This window comes from Prinia subflava, chromosome 2, assembly GCF_021018805.1.
Source record: "Prinia subflava isolate CZ2003 ecotype Zambia chromosome 2, Cam_Psub_1.2, whole genome shotgun sequence".
In the NCBI taxonomy this organism is placed as follows: Eukaryota; Metazoa; Chordata; class Aves; order Passeriformes; family Cisticolidae; genus Prinia; species Prinia subflava.
This window is the reverse complement of record NC_086248.1, coordinates 90,118,483-90,146,391: the sequence shown is the minus strand read 5'-3', so window position 1 is coordinate 90,146,391 and position 27,909 is coordinate 90,118,483. Positions and strand designations below refer to the sequence as shown.

At 43.6% G+C, this 27,909-nt stretch overlaps 1 protein-coding gene across 2 annotated transcripts; it reads left to right on the top strand.

The window, feature by feature from the left end:
- The first annotated feature begins 2,546 nt into the window (after positions 1 to 2,546).
- On the top strand, positions 2,547 to 27,539 carry SRD5A2 (steroid 5 alpha-reductase 2). 2 transcript variants are annotated; one of them, XM_063390982.1, is made up of 6 exons: positions 2,547 to 2,970; positions 7,326 to 7,386; positions 22,779 to 22,845; positions 24,602 to 24,703; positions 25,663 to 25,813; positions 26,358 to 27,539. In XM_063390982.1, exons 1-6 carry the CDS (start codon positions 2,687 to 2,689, stop codon positions 26,422 to 26,424), a joined length of 732 nt encoding a protein of 243 aa, XP_063247052.1. In that variant the 5' UTR covers positions 2,547 to 2,686; the 3' UTR covers positions 26,425 to 27,539. The 2 variants fall into 2 exon arrangements, with proteins under 2 accessions (XP_063247052.1, XP_063247051.1); XM_063390981.1 differs by lacking the exon at positions 7,326 to 7,386 and having other exon boundaries at positions 22,682 to 22,845.
- Positions 27,540 to 27,909: the final 370 nt, after the last annotated feature.

Below are 27,909 nucleotides of genomic sequence, written 5' to 3'. Positions count from 1 at the left end.
CTTTCTCTAAACCCCTGATGAATAGAAAGGATGCTTTTGCAGCACTGCTTTCACCTTGCTTATCACAATCCCTCACGTGGTACTTAGGCAAGAAGAGGGAGTTCTCAGGAGATTTGTGCAGTGGTTGAATATGACGAATAATCATGCAGTGTTTGTTTCCAGCAGTGAACATAAGTTCCATGGTACTTAACACAGAGGAGTATTTCTTCTGAACCTTAATTTACAGAACAAGAGTGGGATTCAGTTCTTCTGACACAGTTCTCTGGATACCTTCTAGAGCCAGTGGAGAGAAACAAGCTTTTCTACATTATGATTCATTGATCTGTTTCATTACCTCTTCGGATGAGGTGAATCTCTCTTTAAAAGTGCCTTCTTTTCTCCATGGACTGGAAATGGTTTCTGTGTGAGCAGCTCACTGCTTCACCACTAGAAGCATTTTTGTTCATTAGTCTTCCCCTGGAAACAAGTACAACTAGACCCCTTCAGCTTGAATCCAGCCAGCCAGGATGATGAGCAGGGGGCTGCCTGAAGCTACCAGTGCTGTTTGAAATCACACCCCTCTCTAGTTCTTATGCTGTGCCTCTTTTAGGGTTTTACTTTGAACACAAAACACTCTTTTGAAGTCATGCCACAGCCAGCCCCAACTAACTACTGAACTTGGATACACTTTGTGAAAGTCTGAGTCCACCACTGGTTCTCCATCAGAAGGCGCTGTGGCAGAAGATGCACTCCATAAATGCCCCTAGTATGCTTCTATTGCTAATGTCTCTTCAATCCACAGGATCAGGCTAGAGGCAGTTTGAAGCAATTCCCCATGGAACTTGCGTATCATGGTTGACACATTCCCACATTCAACTGTTTAGCTACACAACCATTTGTTTTGGATCCACTCCTTGGTAATTAAGATGCAGATTTCTAAAATCTGTCCTACAGGCACCTTCCTCTGCTGCTGGTTCCCAGCCAGAGCCACTGCTTGGACACAGGTACCTCTGCTGCTAGCCCATGATCACCTGTATTGCTTTGTGGCCGGTGTAGCTGGCACAGCTCTGCTCCTGCCCTCTTTCATACACAGCTGGCAGACAGCATGTAACAGAGACCGCGGGCAGCAGCAGCTTGCAGGCATCTTCTGTGGGGGAAGAGTGCTCTGGCACGTGGCTGACCGCCATAGTATGTCACACATCCTGGAGGCCAAAAAAACCTTGACCTGCTTTACTCACTGCAGCAAACATGACCTTAAGCAGCTACAGCACTCTACAATGATAAGGGAGAAATCATCTATGACTGAAAGAGTTCTGCTCCCCTAAGCAGCTGCCCCAGAGAATGGCAGCACAACAGAACAAGCGCCTCCCCTGAGCTACAGGACAGACTACAGCCGCTGGTTTGGTGTCCCTCTGCAAGAAGGGAAGCAGGAGACACAGATGAACCCAAGTCTCCCACATCCTAAATCAGTGCACTCACCACTTAGACCTTGAATAAAAATCAATTACCACCTCTCCTCTGGAAGAGCAGTTTTGTGTGGCATTCAATCCTTTACAGAGCTGTATCCAACTGCTTTCTCAGCTTCAACTGAGAAAGTGTCAGCTGCAAAATGACATGGATAACACTGTAATTTGTGGCCTTGAGGTGATATGCTGTGATGGCTGGAAAAAATACAGAGTTTCATATTCTGCTAGCCATCTTGCTGTAATTCAGCACCCAGTTCATCCTTACCAAATGAAGATCCCTGAGGAAACAGGCAAAGCAAAGAACTGTAGTTTTAAGCAAACTTCAAAACTACTTCATGTGGTTCCGACTGAAGGGCTCCTGAGCACACCCCAAATCTAGCACGTATGTTAGGACCACCTTCATTAAAACTCGGGGCACTTAAAAAGTTTCGGCATGCTCTAGTTATGCCAAACACGACCTAGACTTGTCAGACTCGTAGGTCTTGGACTGTGTTTTCCTAATCCTACCACGAGCATCTACATTTGCTCATTTTCATCCTGCCTTTGGCATCTCTCCGCCTTTACTCTCCACCTGCCCGCAGTGGAGCGGCACTGCCTGGCACCGGGCTCGGCCCCGGCAGCACAGATGGCCGGGCAAGCCGCGGGGCACGGTGACAGCCCGGGGCAGCGGAAGGGAACTCCGCCGCTCGCTGCCGCCTCCCGCGGGGCTCACCCCGCTCACCTCCGCGCCGCGCCTCCGCCTCGCCCCCGCTCGCTGCGCACCGCGCCGCCCTCGCCGCCCCCGGCTGCCCTCCCTCCTTCCCTCCTTCCCTCCTTCCGTCCTTCCCTTCGCCCGCCTCCCTCGCCCCCGGGACGGACCGGAGCGGCGGCGGGAGAGCCGGCGCGGACCCCGACAGTGCGGGGGAGAGAGAGAGGGAGGGACAGGGGACAGACAGCTCCCCCCGGGCGGGGTGGCAGAGAGGGACGGAGGGGGACAGCTCCCCTCTAGACGGGGCGGGAGGGAGGGTGGAGGGGGACAGCTCCCCTTTGGACGGGCCGGGCCGGATGGAGGGAGGGATGGAGGGGCTCATCTCCCCTCCGGGCGGGTCGGGGCGCCTCGCCCGCTCCGGCACGGGGGGCTGCGCCCTGTGACGAGCCCGGGCGCTGGGAGGCAGCGCGGCGGGGCGGGGTGACGGCCGCGGCTCTAATAAGGCCGGGGCTGGCGCTGGCCGAGGGCTGTGTGCCCCCGCCCGCCCCCGAGCATGCAGTGCTACCCCGGGCTGGTGCTGGCGCTGAGCTCGCTGCTGGGCGCCCTGGCGCTGCTGCAGCTCTCGCTGTACCTGCGGGTGCCGTCCCGCTACGGGAAGCACGAGGAGCGGCTGTGCCGGCCGCGGGGCCGGCTGCCGGCGCGCTGCGCCTGGTTCCTGCAGGAGCTGCCCTCCTTCCTGGTGCCCGCGCTGCTGCTGGCGCTGCGCAGCCCGCCCCGCCTCGAGCCGCTCGGCTGCCGCCTCCTGTGCTGCCTCTTCTGCTGGCACTACTTCTACAGGTACCGCGCCGGGCACGGCTCGCCCGCCCGCCTCGGGACGCTGAGCCGCGGGAAGCCGCGGGAACGGGCGCAGCCGGAGCCGGGCGGGCGCGGGGCCGGGGCAGGGGCAGGTCCCGGCTGCGGCATCGCTCCCTGCCCGCCCCGGCTGCCCATCCGCGCCCGGAGACTCCGCTGGAAGCGCGGGCACGGCCGGGTGGGCATCTCTGTCCCGGCCCGGCCGCCGGGGGAAGGAGCAGGTGGTGCTCCGGTGCTGGAAGCAGGGGAGAGGATGGGTACTTTGAAGTGTTCTCTTAGGGGGAGGAAAAAAAAAAAAAAGAAAGAAAGAAAGAGGGTTTCGCTAAGCTGAAGCAAAGGTTTGGATGTAACTCGTCCAAATATTATGTGAAGGTACATGGGAAGCGCTCGCTGCGGGCAGGAGAAGCCGTGGGAATGCGGGCGGGGATGCCGGAGCGAACCCGCGGATGGCGGGAGCTCTGTCCCGGCAGCGCGGGGCCGGCCGGGCGCTGCGGGCAGCGGAGCCGCGGCACCCGAGCGCGTCCTTCGCGCTCAATTCCTCCTTCTCACTCCGCTACCGAAGTACCAGTTTCTGTTGGGTGCGTGTTTTTTCCTTTTCGTATCTTTTCTTTTTAGAGTCCTGGTCTTGTCAGAGTTAACGAATGCTGTAACTCTAATTAATTCTGTATTTACTAATCAGGAGCTCAAAGAAATAGAATTTTCATCCAGTGTTGATGATAACTTTGAAGAGACATAGCTCTAAAATTGTTACCCAGTTCTGCAGTCAGTGGGACTTGGTTCTGGAGAATATCACCATAATCCATTTTCTGCTGCACTTCCATATGCTGTGGAATTCTTTCATGAGAAAGTTGAATTTTGGTTATCTGTTTATGGAAAAAAATTGCTTTATTCACGAGTGGCAAGTGCACATGAAAACGTGATGCAGTTATGTAGTAAAGAGCAATGTAACTTCTGAAAAACCTTGACGTGATTTGCCATTTTTCTCCACTGTTCCTATATCTGTTTTTTAGTTTGCTTCACAGAAATAGAAAACACTCTTGTGATATTTGATCAGAAATTATTATTTGCTACTCAATCAAAATCAATATATTGAAAATCCAGTTGCAGTATCTCTACAGATAGTTTAGGGATGGAAACTCAAAGCTGTTGTGCAGAGATTTAAAACAAAGAATTGTTTCTGGTGCTAAAACACTATTTTAGACATGTATTTGCTAGCACTCCCATTGTCTTCACTGCAGGAATCAGCTGGAGGACACACCCATAACATATTTGGCTTCCAGAAAGCTAGATGTATTGATGATATGTAGTTATACAGAATCTAGTTTAATGCATTCTGTTATTATCAAGAATTTCTGATTGTTTGAGAAATACAACTATCAGTGAAGACCACTAGACAAGTGAAAGAAATGTTACCCTACCATTATGCATACATCTATTGACTCTGTGGCTTCTTTTTCAAATATTGCTTTTGCCCAAGCACTTTTTCACAGTGCTTGGGCAAAAGCACTGTGATTTCATATGTTTTCTCTTCCAGACAGTTCAGGGATTTTCTCATGTCACTAGAGTATACTTCTGTTGTAAAAGTAAAAGCCCTCACTTCAACCAAGTCTTTTCTTTCTGTATAAAACTTTTCTTTTTAGTACAGCCCGTTACTCCAATATTATTCTCACAAGCTGCAGCCCCTTCTCACACAAGCCATTCTGACATTCTGCGGAATCAATTAATATTTGAAATGTTGTATTAAACATCAATACTCTGCTGTTATGTAAAAGAGCAGCAAAATCACAAAACCAAACTTTTTCTGGGTTTTGCTTGACAAGACTATAGGACAAGCAGGTTCTTTGAGGGAACTTTGGTGGAATGACCTATGGCCACATGGCTGTGTTTATGATTAGAGCCTTATTGATAACATTAAAGTTTTAACAATCAGCACAGTTAATTGTTATCTACAATTTCTAGCAGGTAGGATAATTGATTGTTACAGAGAATTTTTTAGCCATTAGCATATCTCACAGTTAAACAGAATTTCTGCAGTTTTCTTCTTTTCTAGACTTTCTAGCTGTCTAGACTTTTTAGTTACTTGGACCCTCTGAAGGCTGCCAGATTCATAGCAATCAGTAAATGACACAATAAATGCAATCTGGATTAAACCTTTAACTGAGTGAATGGGACTTACTCAGTCCTTGGAGGAAGATGACAACAACGGAGGAGACATCCCTGACCACTGGGCATTCACAGGTTTTGCCATCCAGAATCAGCTCCAGTCTAAGCCTACCTGCAGCTCCTGGATTTTCCAGGCAATATCTTATGGGATATTAGTCTTCCCTGTTCCATGCTGAGTGCCACCACATCCTGGTGACAATGCTGGTGGGCAAGATGTCTTATTGCAGAGCTGAAAAAGGGGTAGAAAGAAATGCACTTACATATTATCTGCACGTGCATGTTTATGGTTGTGGCTGTTTGCCTATAAAATGATGCTGAATAAATCATATTACCAAGGGGCACTGGTGACACTGGATTAGAACATTCCATTGCCATACAATGTTTGATTGAAAAGAGGTTCAGTAGTTTGACATAACAGTCAGGATCTAGTTTGACTTTTTGGGTTTTCTTTCCGTTTGGTTTGGTTTGTTGGGGTTTTTTTCATTTTATTATCTTTACTTGGAATAACCTAACAAGTGTTTTAAGTACTTTTGTGATTAAACTTGACTGCAAGGATAATGAGTAAAGCATTGAATCAATCAATAATAAAATTGTATTTACCTAATGGGTGTAGCCTACTGCATTTTCTGACTTTAAAATTTTGAAATGAATAAAGGTGTTCCACTCTTAATTATAAATGTATTTTGTTAATCCACTCCTACTTTTTCTACTGATCATCTGGTATCTGTACTGAAGCATTCCTCTATGTTTGTATGAAACAGTTTCTTTATTTATTGTTGCATAATTTAGTGACTTCTTTCTCTTCACAGGGAAGCTTTTATAACTCTTAATTTTGTCTCATCTACTATAGCAAACATACATGAGGAAGGGAAGTTTTTGTTAGAGGTATGCTCAGAAGGACATTATAGTCCATAATGAGAAGCACAGACTTTCAAAAGACTGCTGTGCTTAGCTGTTCTACCTTCCTTTCTGTTCTAGCCAGCTGTGTTGCCCCAGGAACTTCTTTTAGGCCAAAGCATTTCAGAGTAACTTCAAATCTTGCTCTGAAGACCCCCGATAATGAAAAATCCATCATTTCTTTAATGCAGAAATCCAGTGTTTTATGTGGTAGTGTTATCTTCTGAGTTCTTTTACCCTTAATTAAACACGTTTAAAATGTCTTGCTTAAATTTGACTGGTCTTGATTTCCTCCCAGTGAGCCTTGCTCCTTCTCTCCACCCTGTGCTAATTTAAAGCACTCCGTAGTGTCCTTCAGTATTTTCTTGCTATGCTATCACTTACACAGTACTGGATCATGTTTTAATTTGCTTGTTACAAAGTTGTCAAGTCCTCTGTCAGCATCAGTTTGATCCAGATGATGTAGGAGCACACGATCGCATTCCTGGTGCATTAATTACTGCACACGGTGTGGTATTTATGCTGAATTTATGGGTTTGTGGTGGATTTATGCCAGATATAGGGGAACAGACATTACCTGATCTGACACAGAGTTAGACTAGTGCAGACACATGATACTTCATCCAACATGAAGTTGGTCAGGCTAAAATTACCTTTTCACAAATTTAGGAACAGGTTTAAGCCAGCATAATTAACTTGTTCTGCTTTTGGACGTGGTGTCAAATAGCTACAATATTTTGTTATTTGAACTGAGGTATCCTAAACTAGATTTATAATGTCACTGAACCACAGCAGACAGCCCTCAGTGCAAGACTTCTTTTTCCCCTCTCAGTCCTCAGATAATTTCTGTCTTTTTTCCCCTCTCCTTTTTTCCTTATATCCTTTTCAAAATGAAGACATCAATGTGTGATGTATAACACAGTACCAGAGTTGTAGTAGTCTAGAGAGAACATTACTCTCCTGTTTCCCCCGTCCTACTCGGATGTTTACAGATTGGGAGAGTGCTTTCTGCTTGGAGCCATAGAGGGACATCCTGTGTTTCCAGGCTGCTTAGAGCACTCTGGAGCTGGTGTAACCCGGATTGTAACCAAGGTTACAATCTATCGCTCCTTAGCAGTGCTTTTCCTTTATATCACTGTATTTCTTTCATTTCAAAATAACTTATTTTACATGGGCACACCGCTTAGAAATGCTGTCCTGCCCACATTAATACTCACTGGTTGTCTAGAATTTGTGCCTTGAGCCAGCTTAACCAGTGGTAATTTTGTATTTATTGTCAGGTTCTTGAGGAATATGCTGGAGTGTCGAAAGGACCACCCCAATCCTAGTCTGGAAACTGAGGTAACGCTGATGGTGCCTCATTGACAAGGACTTTAGAGGACCTCTGGAGGAGTCCTGGCAGTCCAGGAGTCCAGTTGTGGCAGGAGCTGTGCCCCATCCAGCCACTGCTGCCAGAGAAGGGAGAGGGTCACCCGGGTACTGACTGCTGGCCAAAGAGCCAACCCTCCCCTAGTGCTGCCCGGACAGGGGCTTTCCGTCTGAGAGGATCCAAGAGGGAGGCGGATGGAGCCAGGACACCTCCCCTCCATCCCGCCTTGCCCAGTGGCCCGCGGTGAGCCGTGCCAGCAGCACGCTTCCTGCCTTTCTCTGCCACCGCTAGGCAGCAGCCTCTGTCTTTGTGGCTTTCAGGCAGGGATGGAGGCAGGCTGCTGCCGAGGGGAGGGGAGGAGAAGGAAGGGAGGAATCCCAGCCCCGGCCTCTTTAGCTGCTCTCCTTAGTTAACCAGCTCCTTGTGCCTCAACGTGCACTTTACTAGCACAGCATGGCGTGAATCTCATCAAATCCAAATGCTCTCTGGTGCTAAAGATAACATTCTCAAAATCTGAATTATTTGGAAGCTGAAAAAAAATCGAAATCTGAGTTTTCTCGTCTGTTTTCAGTAAGCTCATAGCGTCTTCACTTTCACAAGGTAGGTTCTGTGATGTAGGGCCCTCCAAAACTGCTGGGGTGGGAAGGCAGAGAGAAGGAAGAAGAAAGTGAGAAAAGAAATGACTGCCAAGTCTGCCATCTGTATGTGCAATGTCTGTGGAAAGCTGGGCATGAGCTGAAAATGATGAGTGGTGTAAGATGTACGTACAGGAGCACTTCTTGTGATAAATGACTTACAAAGTCTTTTACTTTGGAATGTAGTTTGTTACACAGCCTTTCCTGCTGGAGGGGCCGAGCCGGGAATGCCCGCAGAAGCCCTGGGGGTGGCAGGGACAAACCCATTTGCTGCCTTTCCATTTTGCACTCCAGCTTCAAAAACCAAAGGCGGGAAACTTAACAGGAGGCAATGAGAGGAAGCCTTTGCAATCCAATTCCATATATATCATAATGCTGCATTTCTCTTGCCAGTGAGGAGGGCAGAGTGGTGAGGGAGCAGAGGAGATGCACGATGGCAGCAGGGAAAGCCTTGTCCCACTGACTTACAAAGATATCCTGAGGACAGAGATGTAAGACAGGGTGATGCATGTGCCCCTGCTGTGCTGCCCTTAATAGCTGGGACACAAGCAATTTAAAAAGGCATTTCAGTTTCAAAGGCCACCTAGAATTACATTTACTTCCTTATTTTCTTCTGCTACTTTGTTTTCAATCAAGCCATATCTTTGGTTTCTATTTTACTCTGTTAATACATCAACAAACCAAACTGCTGTTTTCATTTCTGAAATGCACCGAGGTGAATCTGAAAGATACCAAGGCTGCTCTTTGAGACACAGCTGGATCCCCCAGATTCCTCTGACGGGAGGTGCCCCATTTGGTGCACCTACAGCTGGTTTTCTAAAAATAAACGTATTTCTATAAAGATGAGGGAACGCAGAATGTGGTGGCAAGAGAATGAGAAATGAGGAGCATTTGAAAACTGCATCCTCACGTAAGTTTTTCACACTTACTTTGGCCAGTTCTCCTCTCTCTGGAACTAAGCTGGGGGCAGAAAGAAAAAGGCTCTTGCTCTCCCCTGGCTCTGCAGAATGCAGTGCCTGCCTGCACTCCCTGGTTGGTCAGGCAGGTGCTGTGTTTACCTGGACATACCTGGACTGGCTCTTTTTTCAAGTAGGAATACCTAGTTGTGATCAGTAAGAGAAGCAGCTCAAGCCTCCAGAAAAATGCTGAAGGATATGGAGGCTCCAAATGAGTAAGTAATTTACAAATTAATTTGCTCATAGTTTTTAGAGGTATTCTGAATTAGTTAATACAGAGTTTTAGCTATGTTTTATGAAACATGAAGAGGATAAACAGAAATTAGATTAAATTTGAAGGATATTTATATATTTAAGTGGTACTTTCCTTGCTAGTAGTGAATATAACCAGACCAGATAATAACCACCAGGTCAAATAGATCCAATCCAGAGATTATCTTTTCTCCCCACAGAAATACTTACATTTTTCTTTGGTCTTAGAAAGTTACCATTATTAAGTGTCAATAACTAAAGACATTTTCATTGCTGGCCTCTTGAAACCTCTATAACTAATCTCCCAATACAAAATCTGCAGGTATTTGACAAGTAACAAATCCTAATGTTCTCTTTTCCTTCACCTTGATGCTTTGGAATAGACCCTGACCAGATTCCTTTTGGCCTTCACCAGCTACACAGTAGCACATTTGCATCCTCTCTCCTGCTGTTTGGCCTTGGCAGTAATTCTAGGTCTGTCAGCAATATCCCTAACAGAGGCTGGCCATTTGCTCTGCCTCTTCTATGTATTCCTTGCTCCCCAGTCATCCCAGTGCACTACAGTAATACACAATCTCTTCCATGATTCATTGCTAATTTTATCCAGGTTTCTCAAATTAATGTATTAATAGCCAACAAAAGCCTCTCTTCATCTTTGCTTTGCCTCAGACTTGTAAAATGCTCATGTACCAAGTGGTAGTGTGGAGTTTGCATCCTTGCAGTCTTCTTTAGCATTATGAAATACCTTCTTAGTTCTGCTCTCAAAATAGAATACTATCCGATTGCCTTCCTACTAATCAGCACAAAATAATGCTATCTATACACTCCTTTCCCAGTGGAAAGTGGGCTAACAATACAGAAACCTATCATTTTTGCCCAGCCCAAATTGTACCCATGTGATTCTTCCCTTTGTCTCTTGGTCTGGAAGATTTTCTGCAGAGATAACTCAAGGCTTTTATCTTTCTTCATTTCTTTTCAAGACAACATGCCTTTTAGGAGTATCTTTATATCTGATGCTCATTCACTTGTGCAGTTTTGTTATTACCAGGCAGCTTTAAAGGCACTAAAGGAGTATTCATTCCTGCTCTGACACCTCCCTGTTGCTGTTAATTATAAAATGGCTTGGTGGGTGTCAGTCCAGCTGCTCTGCAGTGGACTGTCCAAACTGCAGTTCCAGGGCAGACACCTGGTCCCAGCCACCAGGACATCGAGGCACAAGAAGGTTGCTCTGATCTCACCTGTGTGATGTTTGATCCCACTGAGGAAGTTAGAGCAGTTGCTATCCTGTGAGCTTAAATCCTTATAAAACAATAACATTCTGAGCTCCACACCCCACTGGGCTTTGGTAAGACTGGTAGGGATGTAAACATCTGGATTTGCATTACCACATTCCTGGTGTTGAGATCAGAAAAACAGACTTATAAGGGTTATACTAAGACAGAGGCAGCAAAAAAATTTAAATTATATATAGGAGTCTATGTAAATGCTTTACTTGAAAATAGTAATGTTTTTACCAAAGAAGAAAATGACTTGTTTTAATCATGAGATGTCTGTAGTATTCCCTTATTTGGGCTACTCTTTTAAGTAGGAAATAAAAACCAAGAGAAAAGTGTTAAGGTCAATTCCATATACCCAGTGGGAAATTGGTGATGGATCTTGCTCCTTCAAGATCCACAAATCTGATTTCTTTTATTTCTTATCATAGTAGAGGCAGCCATTATGGAGGAGGTAGGACTATTTTACTAAGCCAATAAATATTGTTTGATGAAAGGACACACTTTAACAGCCCCTTTGTGTACTCAAAAGCTTGTATAATTAGGTAATTTGCCAGTTTTATGGAGCTCTGTTAAGAAAGAATAAAATTGTGAAATAACCTCCTAGTGGTATGATTATAAATCAGAGTCCATCCCAGACATTGCATATTACCCTTGGTGTAAGTTATATTCTTGATATCTCCTTCAAAATTAGTTTTGGCCAAGAAGGATTATGATAAAGAAATAGTTACAAACTTAAATTGAGACAGTTCTTAAGTTATCCACCTCGAAGTGTCCTTCTCTGTCCAGAAATAGATTTAAATGTGGCAGGTGAATTGATCAGTCGGGTGATCCTTACTGAATTTGGTCAAATAGTTAAATTCATGTACATCTACACCCATTTAAATGTAAGAACTACATTACTCTTTGCTGACCACTCAGCTGACATTCTAATTATTTTTGCAACATTTCATTGTTACAATGATAGCAATGGGATCTTTTTGTTATAAAAGCCAATAAAACAAAAAAAAAAAGAAAACTGAGTTAAGATATTCCATTTAGGGAAAAGGGAAAAGGCAGCTCATAAGATGAAAAAACTGTATTTTTCTATAGGTCCAAATTTATTTTAAAAACCAGCTAAATTCTACCTAGCTGTGAACTTTTGAAGCACCCGTTGCTACTGTATTAACACCTAAGGATGGGCAGAAAGTTTCACCATTCCTAGGAAGGTGTATCCAAATGTGACCTTCAACAAAGTGAAAAAAGGTCCTGTTTGAAGGAATCTGGGTTTGACCTCCTCCTTCCTAACTACCTTTATAAACATATAATAGAGTAACAACACCCACAGTCAGCTTTAGCCAGGTATAAGATACCATTTTGCTTACAACAGTGCTGGAGTTCACCAACTTAATCCAACACCTGTCCTGAGAACAGGAGAGGAAGAAATGCTGAGAAATGACAGAAAGAAAGAAAAGTACTTACGTTATGCTGTTGAGAGGTTTTTTGCCTGTTTTCTCTCTTTAGAATCTTTTTTTTTTTTTAAAAAAAAAGAACCATTAAAGGATTCACATTTTAAAACTTGGCCCAGGTTAAGGTTACTAAAGTGAGACAAGTTCTCTGGCTCTTCCTAGGGAAAGCAATTTACACTTGGCGGAGTTGTCTGAGAAATGCATTTGTGTTTGTTCAAACATAAAGGTCGTCAGCTAACATTTTTAGAGTCTGTTCCTCTGGTTCATCTGAGGCTATAAGCAGGACCACAGCACGTGAGCCTGCAATCCAGCCAAGTATGCCCTAGGCTGGCACCGTAGGGACAGAGGAAGACTTTTCTGGCTGCTAGGATAATCAACGGGGAAGAAGTGGTCTCCTAGCTGGAGTTCTGGCAACATGGATTAGGAAAAATACAACCTGTCTTGAATGCAGAGACATAAAAACCACTGTGAGGAGTGCAGTCAGGGCTACAAGGTGGGAGGAGATAGAAAGGTTAGGTGAAAGAGCACAGGAAGAGACAAGTAGGAGAGTTGTTAAAAACAGCTAGGGCAAGAGTGAGAAGAAATGGGAATGAAAAGGTCATGATCTGCAAGGGCAATATCCAGGTATCAAGAGACAGTACTGGCACTCTGCTGAGTGATTCACTCAGCAGCTTTCAGTGTTAGGAAATCTTTCAACATATTTTGCAAGGAGACGGGGATGATTGTGAGTCCGAATCAGCCCGTGGCAGTTTTTCCTTAGACAAAAAAAAGGCTTCTAAGCCCTCCGATTATTTTAATGTAAGCACAAACTCAGGATCTGACTTGGTCACTTTAGATTTTGTTCCTCTCTATGTGTATGTACTGCCATGAGTGCCATGAGGTCATAGAGGTTCAGTATGCTGGCTGGATATAATCTGACCAAGCTTTAATGTTGCATAAGCATAGATTACCAATTGCCTGCCTTCCTTTGGTCATTTCTCAGGTCCATATGGACAATTTATGGAAAACAATGACACTTTATCTGGTAAGTGCAGTCCTAAGAGCACAGATCTGTGCATCCTTGGATTTTGTGCCAGTTTTCATGTAGATGCATCCTTCTGTTCTGCTCACGATCTCAACCTCTGTCAACTCTTAGAACTCTCTGCTCCAGTGGAGTGGGGAACCTTCTGAAGTGCACTGCATAGTGTCTGATTAAGTTACGCTGGCATGCGTTTCACACTTTTGGCAGACTCCCACAGTTTAGCTATAGGGATAAAGTGATCTGTTTTCATAAATATCAAGTGATTATTTCTGAAGAAGAAAAGAGGGAGATACCTTTGGCTGGCTAAGGCTTTGACACACTATTGCTAAGATAAAACAACAAATATTCTCATAACCTCTAAGTACTGTTGCCCTTTAGACGCTATCAAGTAGTAGAGGTAATCATGAAGCACTGTGAGATCTGCACATTTGTCATCACCACAGTCCATCTAGTCAAGTCGAAATTTAATCCCCATACAAGTAGTCCTGTCCTCTAATCCCCATGGAAGTACAAATCTGGACCAAGTTTCATTAGGAATTCAACTGTGATAGCTGGCCTGGTGCTGAGCCCATCAGAGCCTCTGTCTGACCAAAATAGCACTACCTTCCCATTCCCAGGCAGTTCCTGGCCACATAGAGTCCTCAAATTTTCTTTTCTTTCCTGATGGCATTTGTCTGGTCTGTCCTTAACAACTGCTGCTTATTGAGATTCCTAGTGTGTTCCAGTGCTTCACTGCCTTTCCCTAATATCTAAGCTGCATTTTCTATACACCTGTTCAGGCCTGTTGCTTCTTATTGTGTTCCCAGTGGTCAAGGAACCCTCCTTTCTTCTTTGCAGGAGCTTTTTATACAGTTGCAGATTGTTATGATGTCTTCCACTGGTTTTCTCTTAGTTATTTTAAAGAGCCCTGAGTCCTTCAGTCTTTCTTCAGGTCACACTTCCTAGACCACAGTTGTTTTCCTTTGGGCTGCTTCCCCTTTGTCTTTTATAGAGAGCTGGACAGAGTTATATCATTTAAGTTCCCACTAGCGCCATGCAAAGGGCAAAGAGACCTCAGGTGGCTCCAACAACACACCCATTCCCACAACACATTTTAACATTTGCCTTTTTCACTGTAGCCTCACATCAGTGGCTCGTGCTCAGTTTGCCACCTACCAGCATGCCCTCTCCTATCCAGCCTCCTTTTCAGCTTGTCTTTTTGGTCTTAGATAAGTGTAGTATTTTGCCACTGTCTTTATTGAATAAAATCAACTGTTTTAAAACAATCAAACAATTATTTCAAGACTATTCTAAACTCTGGCATTCATTCTTGGTGTGCTCAGTATCTCTCAAAGCTGTGTCAGCCACAAACATTGCAAATATTTTTTCCCCTAGAGGCATAATATTAATGAAAAAACCTCTGAGTAGAACCAGAAATCTTTTGCAGAGCCTCCCTCAGTAGATCTTTCTAATTTGATAGTAAACAATTGTTAACTACTCCTTGAAAGAATTTTTCAATCAGTTTTGCAGCCACTTAACATCCTCTAAACCAGGGAACTCCGAGTTACTTATAAGGCTGACGTGTGAGACAGTGTAAAGAATCTAAGGTCAAGACACAGGACATCGTCTGCTCCTACCATTTCTGCCCTGTAATATATCCAATTTATGTCAATTCCTTCGCTCAACAAACCTATTTCATGAAAATAGGGTTATCTAAGTTACATACTGAAATGAGTCCTGTCTCCTACAGGGCTCTGAGTCAAAGAGGCTGTTACAAATATTACTGCTCAGACAAGAAGTTGATCAGGCTGCACATTCTGCACCCCACTAACTTGGCTGTGCAGTGTCTGAGGGCAAACTGTGAGTTTGTAGGTGATGGTACTGATTTTAGCAGGGATTTGTACAGGGGACATATTCCCTTTGCTCTCCTAGCTCCACTTTACCTTCTTTGGCTATGAAAGAGAAAAGCACTTTTTTAAAAGAATCCCCTTCTTTCTGATGATTATGCCCAATTTAACAAGCAATGGTGAAAAAGGTATTAATATCTGCTTCATCTGGCTCTTGTTTCAGTTGCCTTTGGTTAAGGGCAGTCAATCATTTCTTCCCTTTGTTTAATTCAGCTCTCATTCTGATCTCCTTTCCACAAAACAAAAATGAAAAAAAATTGGCTGGGTAATGGCAAATGAAAATAAAAAAATATTTTAAATTAAGACTATTTCAAACCTAATTGGTGTTTAGAACAAAACAGAAACATTTAAGAAACAAATATACTGATATGAATGTATACTGAGTGTAATTTGCTGATGGATTGTGACTTGCTGAAGTAGCTTGATAGTGCACCAAACCCAGCAATTCTGTTCTTGATGTCCCTTTAGAAAATGCATAATAATTGAAGTACAGTGTTTTGATCCTGTATCTGCAAAACCAATATGACGCTTGTCATGATTGAATGCCCTTTTACCAGAAGAATTCTCCTTTGTTGGTTCTGTCTGCATGCTGGTAGCCACTGGGAGATAGCAGATTATCTAGTGACATTTTCAGAAATAATGGAAGAAAATGAAGAGCAGTAATGAAGTAATTTATAAACAAAATTGCAAAACACTTTTGAAACCTGGCTGCTGTTGCAGTAAATTTAGAAGAGCAAAAACTTTTGCCTTGGAGTCAAGCCTACACAATTCTGCTGTAATAATTAAAACCAAATACCCTTTTTAAGGTCTTATTCCTTTCCTTTTTCCTAATTTGTTTTCCAACCACTTATATTTTATTAAATAAAGCACATCTAATAGTATCTGTATGCAATGTGAAGAGGACTAAGCTTTATCCACAGACTGTATTTATCCTTCTTACTTTGCTAAATGCACAGATTGCTTCCGATTTATATCAATCAATGAGGCATTACTGACTAGTTCTAGATGGTCACAATGACTGGTTCAGGTGTTTATAATGTTGGAACTGAGTGTTACATAGCTCAGGTTCCTTAAATTTATCCAAGGTTAAATGCATCATGGTTCTTTTCTTCAGTGATTGACAATAACACAGAAGCATCATTTTTAGCCTTTCCCATCAGATACACATGCTTTTGAAAATATTTTTTCCTATAACCCCCCTTTATTCAAAGGCAGTTTGAAGAAATGAAGCTTTTCTGACCTGTCACCAAGGTTTCAACCTGAAGTCTGTTTTTAGCTCTGTGGCCACAAGTGAAGTGCTGTTGCTGATTCCTTTGACTGTTCTGCAAGTGCTGTCACCCATGGTGTCAGCCTTCCTGGCACAGCAAGTACCACTCTGGAGCTGTACTCATAAATGCTGGTGTTAAGCAACTGCTAATCTATTCTAGGGAGTTTATCATCTTGGAGATGTTCAGTTTGTTTAAAATGTTAGATGAGTCATGAGACATTATGAAAGCCTGAAGGTATCACGCTGGATTAGAGCAGAGGTCCTTCACAGTCAGCACTCTGTCTTGGCAGAAGCCAGTGTCGGATCATTCAAAACAAAATGCAGTAAAATGTGTTCAATTGTCCTCAGCAGCTGCTGTCTTCTGCCTCTCTTCAATTTATCCCCCGAAATATAGAAATTAGTATTAAATCCAAACCTTTGTCTTCTCTTTATTAAAGAACCCACCTTTGTCTGTAATTTCTGATTATCCCCCTTCTCCCAGTCCTACCTAGCTCTTTACTTCCGTGCTTTTTCTGTATTACATTTAACAGAAATTTCATTGCATTCAAACAAACTTCCCTTCAGTATCAGGACAACTACTGGTCACAGATATTTAGCTCTCCCATATGAATTCTTTTCTACTATTGTGTGTTATGTTTTTATCTCAAACAAATTTTTTATTAATCTTCAGTGCAAGTTCAGCAACCCCCATGGTTCAGTTGGCAGTCTCTTAAAAGTCTCTTCTCATTTTGCCACTGAATCCTACTACATTTCTGATGTCTTTGCACTAAATCAGTGCTGCCCAGACTTTCTCTTTCCCACTGGCTTTGTTCTCAAGAACTCCTTGAAACCCAGTTATGGTGCCATGTGTCTCAGGGTTTCCTCAGTCCTTCTCCCATCCTTTGATCATATGTGTGCCTCTATCTCTTGCCCAAGAAAGATGAGTCTGCTCCTGCCAGAAGCCTTCATCCAACCCTGGACCTGATGCTAAGAGACCACCAAGAAAGACTGTCCCTAAAAACAGGCTTCAGGTTGGACGAATCCTGGAACTGAACCACAAACATCCCAAGGATAGTAGATTGAGCCTCTTTTTTTAGATAGAATCCTCATAAATGAACCTGATATGGCAGGTTTAGTATTGTTTTATACAGCTGAATCATAAGATTTTCAATCATATATGTATCTTTCATATTTCTTAAATTATAGTCATCAAAATTTCTTCAAAGATCTTTGGAGGAACATGGAAGTAGGGTATTTTGCATGTGGAAAAATATTGCTGTCTTGGAAAGGAGAGCTCATTCCTTTGTTTTTGTCACCACTAGATAAATAAATCTTCATGATTAAAATTAAAAGGTAGTTCTCTTGCTCCCCTCACTGACTCTGTTCGATGATTTAAGATGAGCTTACAAACTGGACCACAGTCCAGGAAGTGAGTACGGCTATCTGATGGTTTCACATTATCCCAGTGATGCAGGAATGAGGAACATTCCTGCCCCAGTCAGGAAATGTGCCCTGCAGCTGGGATCACCCAGTGGCACTCACAGCCACTGCACAGCCCTTGCACTGCTGGGCTCCTCAGGCAGCTCTGGCTGGAGCTCTGGCTGGACATCGGCTCCAGAGAAAGAGCTCAGCTCCTGAATTTACAGCCTCCTTACACCAGGAGATGAGATACAGCTGCAAGTACAGGAGGTGAGGTCTGCTGTCTGTCCTGCACCTGCAGTGGGTATAGCCAGAGGCTCAGTGGGCAGTCCATGATTCCTGCCTGCCAGCATTGCTGGTGTGTCACCTGCGTGTACGTCACCTGGGTGTAACCCAGATTTTGTTCCCAGTCTGTGACAGAGCATGTCTCACTGTGCAGACCCTAACAAAAGGGACATGGTCCACCCTGCACAGTACAAACAGCTGCTAATAACCTACTTTTCATCTAAATATTCCTGGCTGATGATGTTTCCAGACTGTTGCAGAATAAGTGGGGAAGAGAAGGATAAAGCATCTCAGAGTAGGATGTTTGAGGAGAGGAGTTTCTACCTGCACTGTGATGCTGGGACATCTGTAGATATCATGATGAAGGAGGGCTAAAATGCTTAATTTCACTTTTGAAAGTATTTTGGAGTATTTTGTTTTCCTTTCCCTTTAAACTGATAGCAAATCAGCCTGCTGCTTGGAACTGAACATTTATCCATCACATTTGTTTTAACCCAGTTTGGGGTAACTGAAAATTTTTAATTTGCCACAGGAAAATTAGGTACCAGATTGTGTCCTGGTATGTACTTGAGAGTTTTCTCCTATAAATATTCTATGAGAATTAGTGTAACACAACTCAAAACCAGTAAAAGTTGAAAATTACCTCAGAGTGCATTTAACCTACAAATAACCCGCAGAATGGGGCTCAGAAAGTACGTGCACACTAATCAGCAGCAGGTGTCTTTGGGACATCTAACTTGACATCCATAACTCTCCAGAATAACTAGAGGCTCTGTGTAAGGCATCACAGCCACCCCAAATAGAAGTCCATCATGTTTGTGAACAACTTGAGCATTTGTCCAAGTAGTCAGGTATGCGAAGAGTGCCAGCAGCTCCCCAGTAATGTAATTCCAGTGACAAGCTGTGGTGTTAATTGTTGGTGCAAATAGAACTGGTCTGTGTCATTTCCCCAGGTTTGGGCACCAATCTTGTCAATCTGTGCACAAGAAAGATCAAAGGTAAATCCCTGGTTTGATAGTAGGCCAGTCCTTTCAGGTCTGACTGGTCTGTAGTTGGTGTAACACAAATAACAGGGTTTTTCTTATCACCTGAGATACAGATGTTTGTACAAAGAATAAAATAAAACAACCCCATAAGGAAGGAGATGCACCAGAGTCTAGAGAGCTGTCCTCTACTTAGAGAGGTCTTTGTTTGAGAAGGTACCAGAGAGTGGTGAGAAGTGCAGACAGCGCCTCGGCACGGAGTTTTCAGGGAGTCAGGAAAGGGGCTGCAGCACGGGCCCTCGATGGAGCAGGGTGTCCCACCTACAGCGTGACCCCCGCAGCAACTGCACAACACCCGCTGTCTGTGGAGGGTTTGCAGTGTCAGCTCAGCGTACACTGAGCTGGGAGGGCCCTGAGGGCATCACCCTCATGGCAGGGCCTGGCTGCACGCCCCGACCTGAGCCACCAGCCCTCCTCACCCTCTGCATGCCTGGGTGGGACGAGCGAGGAATCAGAGCACATGGAGCCCCGGCCGTGGGGAAGGGGCTCTCAGGCACTGTGTGGCACCTTGGCTCATCCTCACCAGGGATTCAGGACAGGCTCTGCCCCCCACGGGGAGAACCAAAAAACCCCTGCAAGGACTCAGAGCATTCCTGGTCAGGAGAAGTCCATAACTCTCTTCTGGAAGCTGGCCAGGGTCACAGGGGACGGGCCAGGGCATTCAGACTGTGCCCCAGCATGAGTAGGACAGAGTTGGGTCATGGCCCACACCTGCTTTCAAGGAGAAAGGCACCACATAAGCCTACCCCCTGCAATCCTTCTGCTTCCTGGCCCTTTGTTCACCCTGGTCAGGCCCAGAAGCAGGGCTGGTGGCAGAGGCACAGACGGGCAGACACAGCAGCAGGCTGGTGGCCCCCAGGCCTGCAGGGAGTCCTCCATTCTTGGCAGCCCTGCTCCAGCTGCCCCAGGTGTAAAACACCGTGAGTTTCCAAGAGACAAATGAGCTCTTACTGTCTGAAAAACTGCATCTGGAGAGGAGAAGACACAGCAGGAGCATAAACATCTCTGACTGACAAGCTGCTGGAGGAGTGACAATCTACTCTTAGTGGATTATGGTAACATTTGTGAAAAGATTTCTACCTTCTGTGGAAAGAAGAGCAAACCTATATTTTCCCTTGGTTTAGGTGAGAGTTATCAGAGTTTTCAAGAAGCTGGACTAATACCTTTGAGATGAAACTTGATGCAATGTCAAATTATTTTCTCTTCAAAACCTGTTCTTTTGGAAAATAAATGATGGGGAAGAAAATGAATAATTCATTACTCATTCATTTAAAAAGAAGCTGTTGGCAATGGCTTAGTCAGATGTGGTGCCTTTGGCTGGTAAAGATAATAAAGGAGTAATGAATTAGTCATCAATACTGCAACGAAAGTAAAAGGTCAAATTTGTCATTGGACTAAAACCAAAAGGCCAGATTGGTTCTGTTTTACTAAAATGGTGGTCTTCAGGCCCCCTTTCATTTTCACACTGCAAAATAGTTCCAGCAGAGCTGCAGGCTCTTCCGTGGAATATTTAAACCTATTAAATGCCCCTGCTTTATCTCTGTTGCTTTTTCAAATCTCATCGGGAATAGTTTGTGTACCCTCAACTAGCCATGTAGTACAATCTGATACAGAGAATTGAATCTGGCCTCTGGTTTTACAGACCCACTGAGATTTCCTTGGGGAATTTGTTCAACAAAGGTTCTTGGATGAAATCCTGACTTGGACTGTCCAAACTGCTATGAGGCAGGATTACAGGGATGCCAGCATTTTACTACCTCAACAACTAAACAAAGCTGGTGCCTCCTGGCTCCCCTGCATTTGTACTTTTACTTTACATGCAGATTCCTTCTGTCCTGTGTGCACCCCATGGTAGAGAGGTCTGTAGCCTCCTGTAGCCTCCTTATCCTGCAGGATAAGTCACCTTTCAAGGGCCTGTAACCTCTATTCTGCAACAGCAGCACCAGGAAGCAGCATGGAAATAATCAGTTTTTCTGGGGCCTGAGAAACTTCTGTTTGCATCAGCTGTAAAAACTCAGAGACTCTTAAACCTTACTGGTTTTGGCAAAGGATAAAGCAGTGCCAGTCCTACTTGTATCTGCTGTATAAATTCACCTCCTAAGCTCATTTTGTGTGGTTTACATCATTCCCTCTTCCATACAATTTGCTGTCTTCAAGCCTGCATTTGCAAGTTTCACACTTTTTTTGGTAACTGTTCAGGTCAAATTTGTCAATATGACCTCAACAGCAGATCAGAATGCTAAAGCTAGCCTCGCCTACTCATAACTCCAGCATCCCATTCCCAAAGGGCAAACTCAGTGATTATTGGTAACATTACTCCAAAGAGCATTCCTTTCCACTCTGTAATAAATATGAGATATCACTATCTGAAGAATATTTTCCATACCTCTTACCTTTGTCTTTCTTTAAAAATATTTAGCACTTCTGCATCACAGCTGCCTTAATTGCTGGAAATTTGTCTTACCTTGCTTTGGAAAGCAGTGAATACATTAACATGTCACTGCTTGTACTCTGCTTACTCACTTCCAGACATAGCATGATTTAATCTAGATTTATAATATTGGAACATTTTATGCCTCAGCTTGCTTAAGTTGACACTGGCAACATGGGACGTGCATTACCTATCAGCAGTGCTTATATATTGGTATGATGAGCACAGCCAAAGCCCAAGAGGGCAAAAGAAAGAAATTAAGAGTGTAGATTTTACCACTTACAGAACTTAATTGGCCAGGTAAGAAAATACTTACTAAAAGTTAATATAACTTATTCGTTTCACTCTCCCAGGGATGATATGGATGGTCCAAAGGGTCAAGAGGGATACTCCCACCTGAAGCAAACATATATATAAATTAAAACTATACAAGCACCAATTATTTGCTCACACAGACGTTAATGCTGTTGTTAGCACAGCTGTTGTCTAAGAAAGCCCTAGGTGCCATGGCTGCATCAGAAATCTTGGTGTTTAGCATATTAAACTCAGGCTGTAGCTCTTCTTATTTGAAACAAAAGTGTGAAAGCATGGAGGGGAGGCAGGGAGGCAAAGCAGCTCCCAAAGCAGGCAAAACCAGTGCTCTGACACCCAGAGCTGTTGTGTGAGAGATGCATGGGGGTCTCTTTCTCAGTGAAGTGGGAGAGGCTGGGAAAGGACAGTACATCTCAGGCTGTATACTGCAGGGGGTGAGAGAGCCAGAGGGGTCTCAAAACTGCCTTCTACTCCATCTGTCACCGTGGGTTAAAGCCCTCAGGGAATGGTCTTGTAGTGGGGTCAGGAATGTCTTCTCCACAACAAAGATCCTCCAGGACAATCACTGGGTTTTGTGGCATAGTAATGTTCATTTGGAGACTCAGTATTGCAATGGGTCCTGCCCCTCACAAATGTCAGTGATGTCTGAACATCATTGTCCCCATGTCCCTCCACAGCAACCAATCTTCGCTTGGCCCACTGGAGCATTAAATCAACTCTTAAAATGAAATTGCTGTTTGTGGGCACGAATTCCTCATTTTCACCAAGTGCAGAGAAAGGTACAGAGACATTCTGAAAGCATCAGTGAATCTGGATGAGCTTTCTAATTTCCCACCTTGTGTGCAGTCCTGAAGGACCAGAAAAAGATGCCTATCTGTTGGATTTCATGCTCCCATTAATTGCTGATCTTATATTGTTGCAGTTATTTTCAAATTTTTGTCTTTATTGACCCATTCTCTACTTTGTGCTTTGTTCAAGTTTTTTTCCTTACAGCAGAGAAATTGCAAATACAATGTTATCATGAGCAATGTGCTGACATTTTTTTCTTATCTACCTTAGGACATTTATTTACCCTTTCTTCACTAGAGGCAGACCTTTCCCACTGCAATTGCTTTTCTTTGGCATGTTATTCTGTATCTATAATGGCTTCCTCCAGGGGTACTACCTGATTTACTGCGCCGAATATCCAAACGATTGGTGCACCGACATCAGATTTACATCAGGTAATTACAGCTGCAGGATTCCCAAGATCAAATCTCCAAGCAATTTGTAAGCATTTTGAATTATGGCCTAATCTTCAGTGAACACGTGAGCCAAATCTGTTGTGACGGAAATCAGCATAAGCCTGCCTGCTGGCCCAGATAAAAGAAGTAAATGTGCAGTAACTCCTTTTTTATTTTTTTCTGCTAGGCGCACACCTTTGAAGGTATATGATGTTACGTGTTAGTCTCAAATCATGAGCCTTGTTTTGCTGACACCACTCCACAGCCTCCTGCTGCCATGGGCCACAGAGATGCAATCTCAGGCCCCAGGTGCATGGGGGTGTGCCCTTGCTCAGCCAGAAGCGTGCACCCAGCAGTGGCTGTGTGCGAGCACAAGCTGTGGCTTTCTCTTCCCTGCCAGGGAGCTTTGCCCTCGATGCAGCTATTCTGAGTGAGAGAGAAAAGGAGGGCAAAACCCCTGCATGAATGAGGCTTTAGGGACAAAGAGCTCTTTTTTCTGGTGAAAGGCACAGGGGAAGATTAGCGATCACGCACAGTCTGGTTGTATGTTAATACGATTCCTTTATATTCCGTAACTTAATAGCCTAGCTGGATTTCACCCTGTAAAGTCCTTCAGAGAATAACTGAACAAGAGCAGTTAGATGGCATTACGGATTTGGTTCTGTGCAGAGAGCGCTTTTTAAATGTAAACATATAAATTGAAGATTTTGAGAAATGTGGATGTCTAAGGACATGTTTTGGATATGACAAGCACAAACTAACCAAGGCACTCTCTGTACCTTGTTTCAGACCATGGATGCAAGTTCAGTCTTTTCAGACAGCATCACCTATTAAAAATTCTGGACATTGTTTAGTAAGACCTCCCATACCCAACATAGAAAACACCAAATCACCTAATTTGTATGATAGATAAAACATATATTTAATGTGGGAAAAAAAAAAAGAAAAAGAAAATCAGCATTAGCAGTACTTGAAATATTAAAGAAAAAACAAACAGTATGTTCTTCCTCTACAGACCCTTACCAGCTTGCTACTAGAAGTGTTGAGGTTTTAACAGCATTTAGTCTTTTACCTATACTTTGTAGTGCACACACTATTTCTTTTCTTGCTTTCCAGTCATTGTCAGAGGTGGATTTCTCATTGCCCAATCTGGCATGAAATGTAGGGCATGTCACCTGCAGATTTTCTCAATCAAATGCCTCTGGTTTTTCAGTTAAATGGAATCTGGTCAATGCCTCTCTGGCCAGATAATGTCAGCATCCTTCAGCAAGTACCTGCTTTCCATCCATGCCCATAGCTCTGTCCAGGCAGCCTCACTGCCAGTGGACTGAGAGGTGCTGAGATGTAGATTGCTTTCCTGGTTCCAGTGATGTGCTGGATAAGTTTGTGTCTCTGTGCTCCTTTTTCCTGACCAGTAAAATGAAAGTATTGCTACTTGTCTACAGCTCAGTGCTTACTCTGCAGTACATCCACAGCTGTGCTGGCCATGGGGTGCTTTGTGTCCTCCCCTGAGTATTCAATAAATGGTGACCATGGTCACCTGGGAAGTTCAGCTGAAAGTGCTCTGGTGTCACCAGTGCTTCTCCTGTTCAGTAGCCTTCTTGGTAGCAATGCACCTTTTGACTTGAAAAAGAATCCACCCACCTCACATAGACACCCCTATCTGTCTGCTGAAAAGACAAACCTCTCGCATGAACTTGAGTAGGGACATCTAGACAGAGCTCTCTTTCTAATCCATTTCTTGTTGGTTTCTTAGGCCTCCTCTTATTTCTGCTGGGAATGGGAATCAACATTCACAGTGATCTCCTGCTGCGCCAGCTGAGGAAACCCGGGGAAGTCACTTACAAGATTCCTCAAGGTATATTCTTATCCCCCGCTTCCTTGAAGGAAGTAGGGCAGCAGAACAAATGATGTTTTCTGACTGAATTCACAGGAAAGTGACAATAATGGTAGAGGAGCTGGTCTTGCACAGATACTCCATTCAGGTGCCCTCTAAGCTGCAGGGACTGGTGTGAGCTGGCTTGCTGCAGCAGCAAGAGTATCTGCAAAACACGAAATGTGAGGAGAGATTTTAGGAAATTGGCTGGTAATTCTGAGAAAATTGAAGTGGGACACAGGAAGAGGATTTAAACTTTGCAAACAGCAGCTGCAAAGAAGGAAATAGTCTTCTCCATGCCCAGAAAGAAGTAGTAGTGGACTTCTTACTGTGCAAAAGGTGGAGTGTAAATTTTAGGGGAAAATAATAACACCAAGTATGCAAGGTGCTGAATTGCCCTTCCAGGGATTGTCTAGCTCTGTAGAGCGATATGGATGAAGATCCAAGAATTTCTTGGGCTTGGTATTGATTCCTGTTGCTGGCTTGTTATGGATGGTGATATTTTTCTCCCAGAGTTTTTCATATCCAATATTTACCTGCCTCTTGTAAATGTTGTGAAAAACTGAGATCCAGATTTTGCATTCCCCAAAGGTGGTGAAGCTGCAAAATATTTTTAGGGCATAAAAGGAATTGGCTAATGCTAATTATTATAATTTAAATCTAATAATGGTCCTTCTTAAGTTATTTTCCAAATGAAAATAAATGATTGTGAAAGTGCTGGAAACATCTGAGTCAGAATCCCCCTTGATTCTTGTATTTACACAAGAATTTCAAGCAAGATCCCCCTTTGGCATGGCTCCATGGCTTCAGGGAAGTCTGTTTAGGTTGCTGCTATGGGCTGAATAAGAAAGGGTACATATTCTGCTGCTGACTTCCTGGGAAAGAACTTTCTGTATACAGGAGATGACTATAAAATTTAAATATTTTGTCTGTTGCTGCAGGAGGACTGTTCACCTATGTTTCTGGAGCCAACTACTTTGGAGAAATTGTGGAATGGTTTGGTTTTGCCATTGCAACCTGGTCCCTACCAGCCTTCGCCTTTGCCTTTTTCACTCTTTGCTGCATTGGTCCACGTGCTTATCACCATCACAGGTATCAAACTGTTCCTTGCCATATGCTGCTACTTCCCCTTGGAATGCAGTTTGCACAATACCAGGGAGGACCAGAGCCAGGATTTGGGATAAAACTGAACTTTAGTGCCATGTACAGGAGGTGTATTGGCTTATTTGTGTAAGGCAGGCAGTCAGCTGGAGCCCCTCTCAAGTGGGCCTGGCCTGACTCATTTCATCTGACGTGAGCTGCATCACTGCTGCCACCGTGCTAAAGCCTCTTTTTACTGAGCCTCATAAATGTGAGACTTTCCTGGGGTTTCCCTTGCAATCCCTGCAGTCCTTTGGAGCAGATATGCCCTGAATTCCTAAAATTTCTACTTTAGGTCTGTTAGAACCTTAACAGTATTACTGGTTAATTAAATAACCAGGTGTAGTTTCCAAACTGCTCTTTTGCAGAGTAGCACACCAAGATAACAAACAAAGGCAGCTTGGAGCAGTTTTAAGGTTCCTCAGCTGATCTGTACTGAAACTGTGCAGTTTGCCTCTATGAATGCAGGTTCACTATCTTGCTTATTTTTTTTCAGGTACTATCTCAAGACATTTACGGACTATCCAAAATCAAGGAAAGCCTTGATTCCTTTTGTTTTTTAATGACTGAAATATGGACTCTTTGTTTTGTTTTTATAGGATTTTTTTTCAATTCCTAGTTTTAATGCTAGGTCTGACTATAATTCATTGTACAGATGATAACCCAGGATTGTAACAGACAAGCAGGTAATTTGGAATGGAAGGTCTTGTTTTAATTAGAGAGGAAATTGCAGAGACCTGTGGGCAAAAGGACTCCACAAAAAACATACTTGCTTCTCAGAAAAATAAATATGTAACTACATTGACATCAGAGGAAAAAAACATTGGCTAAATACGGTTGCAGAAAAGTAGAAAGCAAGCCCATTACTTTGGAGGAAGTCTTCAGCAGCCACTCCAATTTATACCACTTCTGCAACTGCTTCTTCCTGCCTCCATGCTCTAGCACAAATGCCCTAGCTCTGCTGGGCACACTTTAAACCAGAGAATGGGTCTCGTTTCCCCCCAAAATTACTCAGCCTGTTATTTTTCATCTAAAAGGCACCTTAACTCCCAAAAACACGAGGTAACAAGAGGGAATTGTGCTGGCACAAGGCTGGGAGCAAAGTGCCAGGGCACAGAGATGAGGTGAGGTACATGGAGATGGAAGCTGGCACTCACAAGCACAATGTTTGTGTTCTTTCCTTAAGCATTACTTTCCTCACTGTCAGATAATTAATCTTCAGCCATCAGGGTTTGTTTTTTAAATGTACTTTGTTATAGCAATTGCAGCTCCATTAGCATTTCTTTTCTCTTTCAAATCCAGATCTTTTTTTCAGATTAAAAATTTTTCCACTCAAAACCACTCAGTTGTTGTTCATAAAAAGAGTTGAAATGGTGATGTGTGACAAAAATTACAACAAATGAAAACTCTGTGTTGAATAAAATGTTCTCTGACACTGGCAGTACATTTTGTCTACGGAGAATATATTCAGATACTCTTATTAGGAAATGATGCAGAGATATTATTGAATTTTTACAAAAAGACAAAATGCCTCTTCCTAATTTCAAGGTAGTTAGGAATTTTCAAAAAAATGTCATTAACCCCAATAGGAAGAGATGTCCTCTTGGATGCTGATAGTTTTAGTTACCTTTTTGAGCATAAAATCCTGCTAAGAATTATGTGGAGTTGCTGAAAAGAAAAAGACCAGACTGCACAAATGAAACATACTACCTGCTGTTGGAGTAACCTGATTGATTGTATGCAATTTCCTCCAAAACACAATAAAATTTATGTTAAACACAGAGCTGTGTTAGCCTATAATTTACTGTTTGCAGAAACAAGTCTCTGTGACATTGCTTACCAAGTTCTGCTCACACCAGCTTCTTCCTTCTGGACAAACCCTCTTTTCTTTGCTCATGTTATAAATCATCTTCACCATCACAGAGCAGAACAGCCAGCTGTGGCCGGGTCCCACTTCACAGTCCCTCTACAGCCCACAGGAAGGCCATGTGTAGGCAAAGGTAAGGGAGGCAGAAAATAAGATGCAAGCAAAATTGTTGCATGGGATG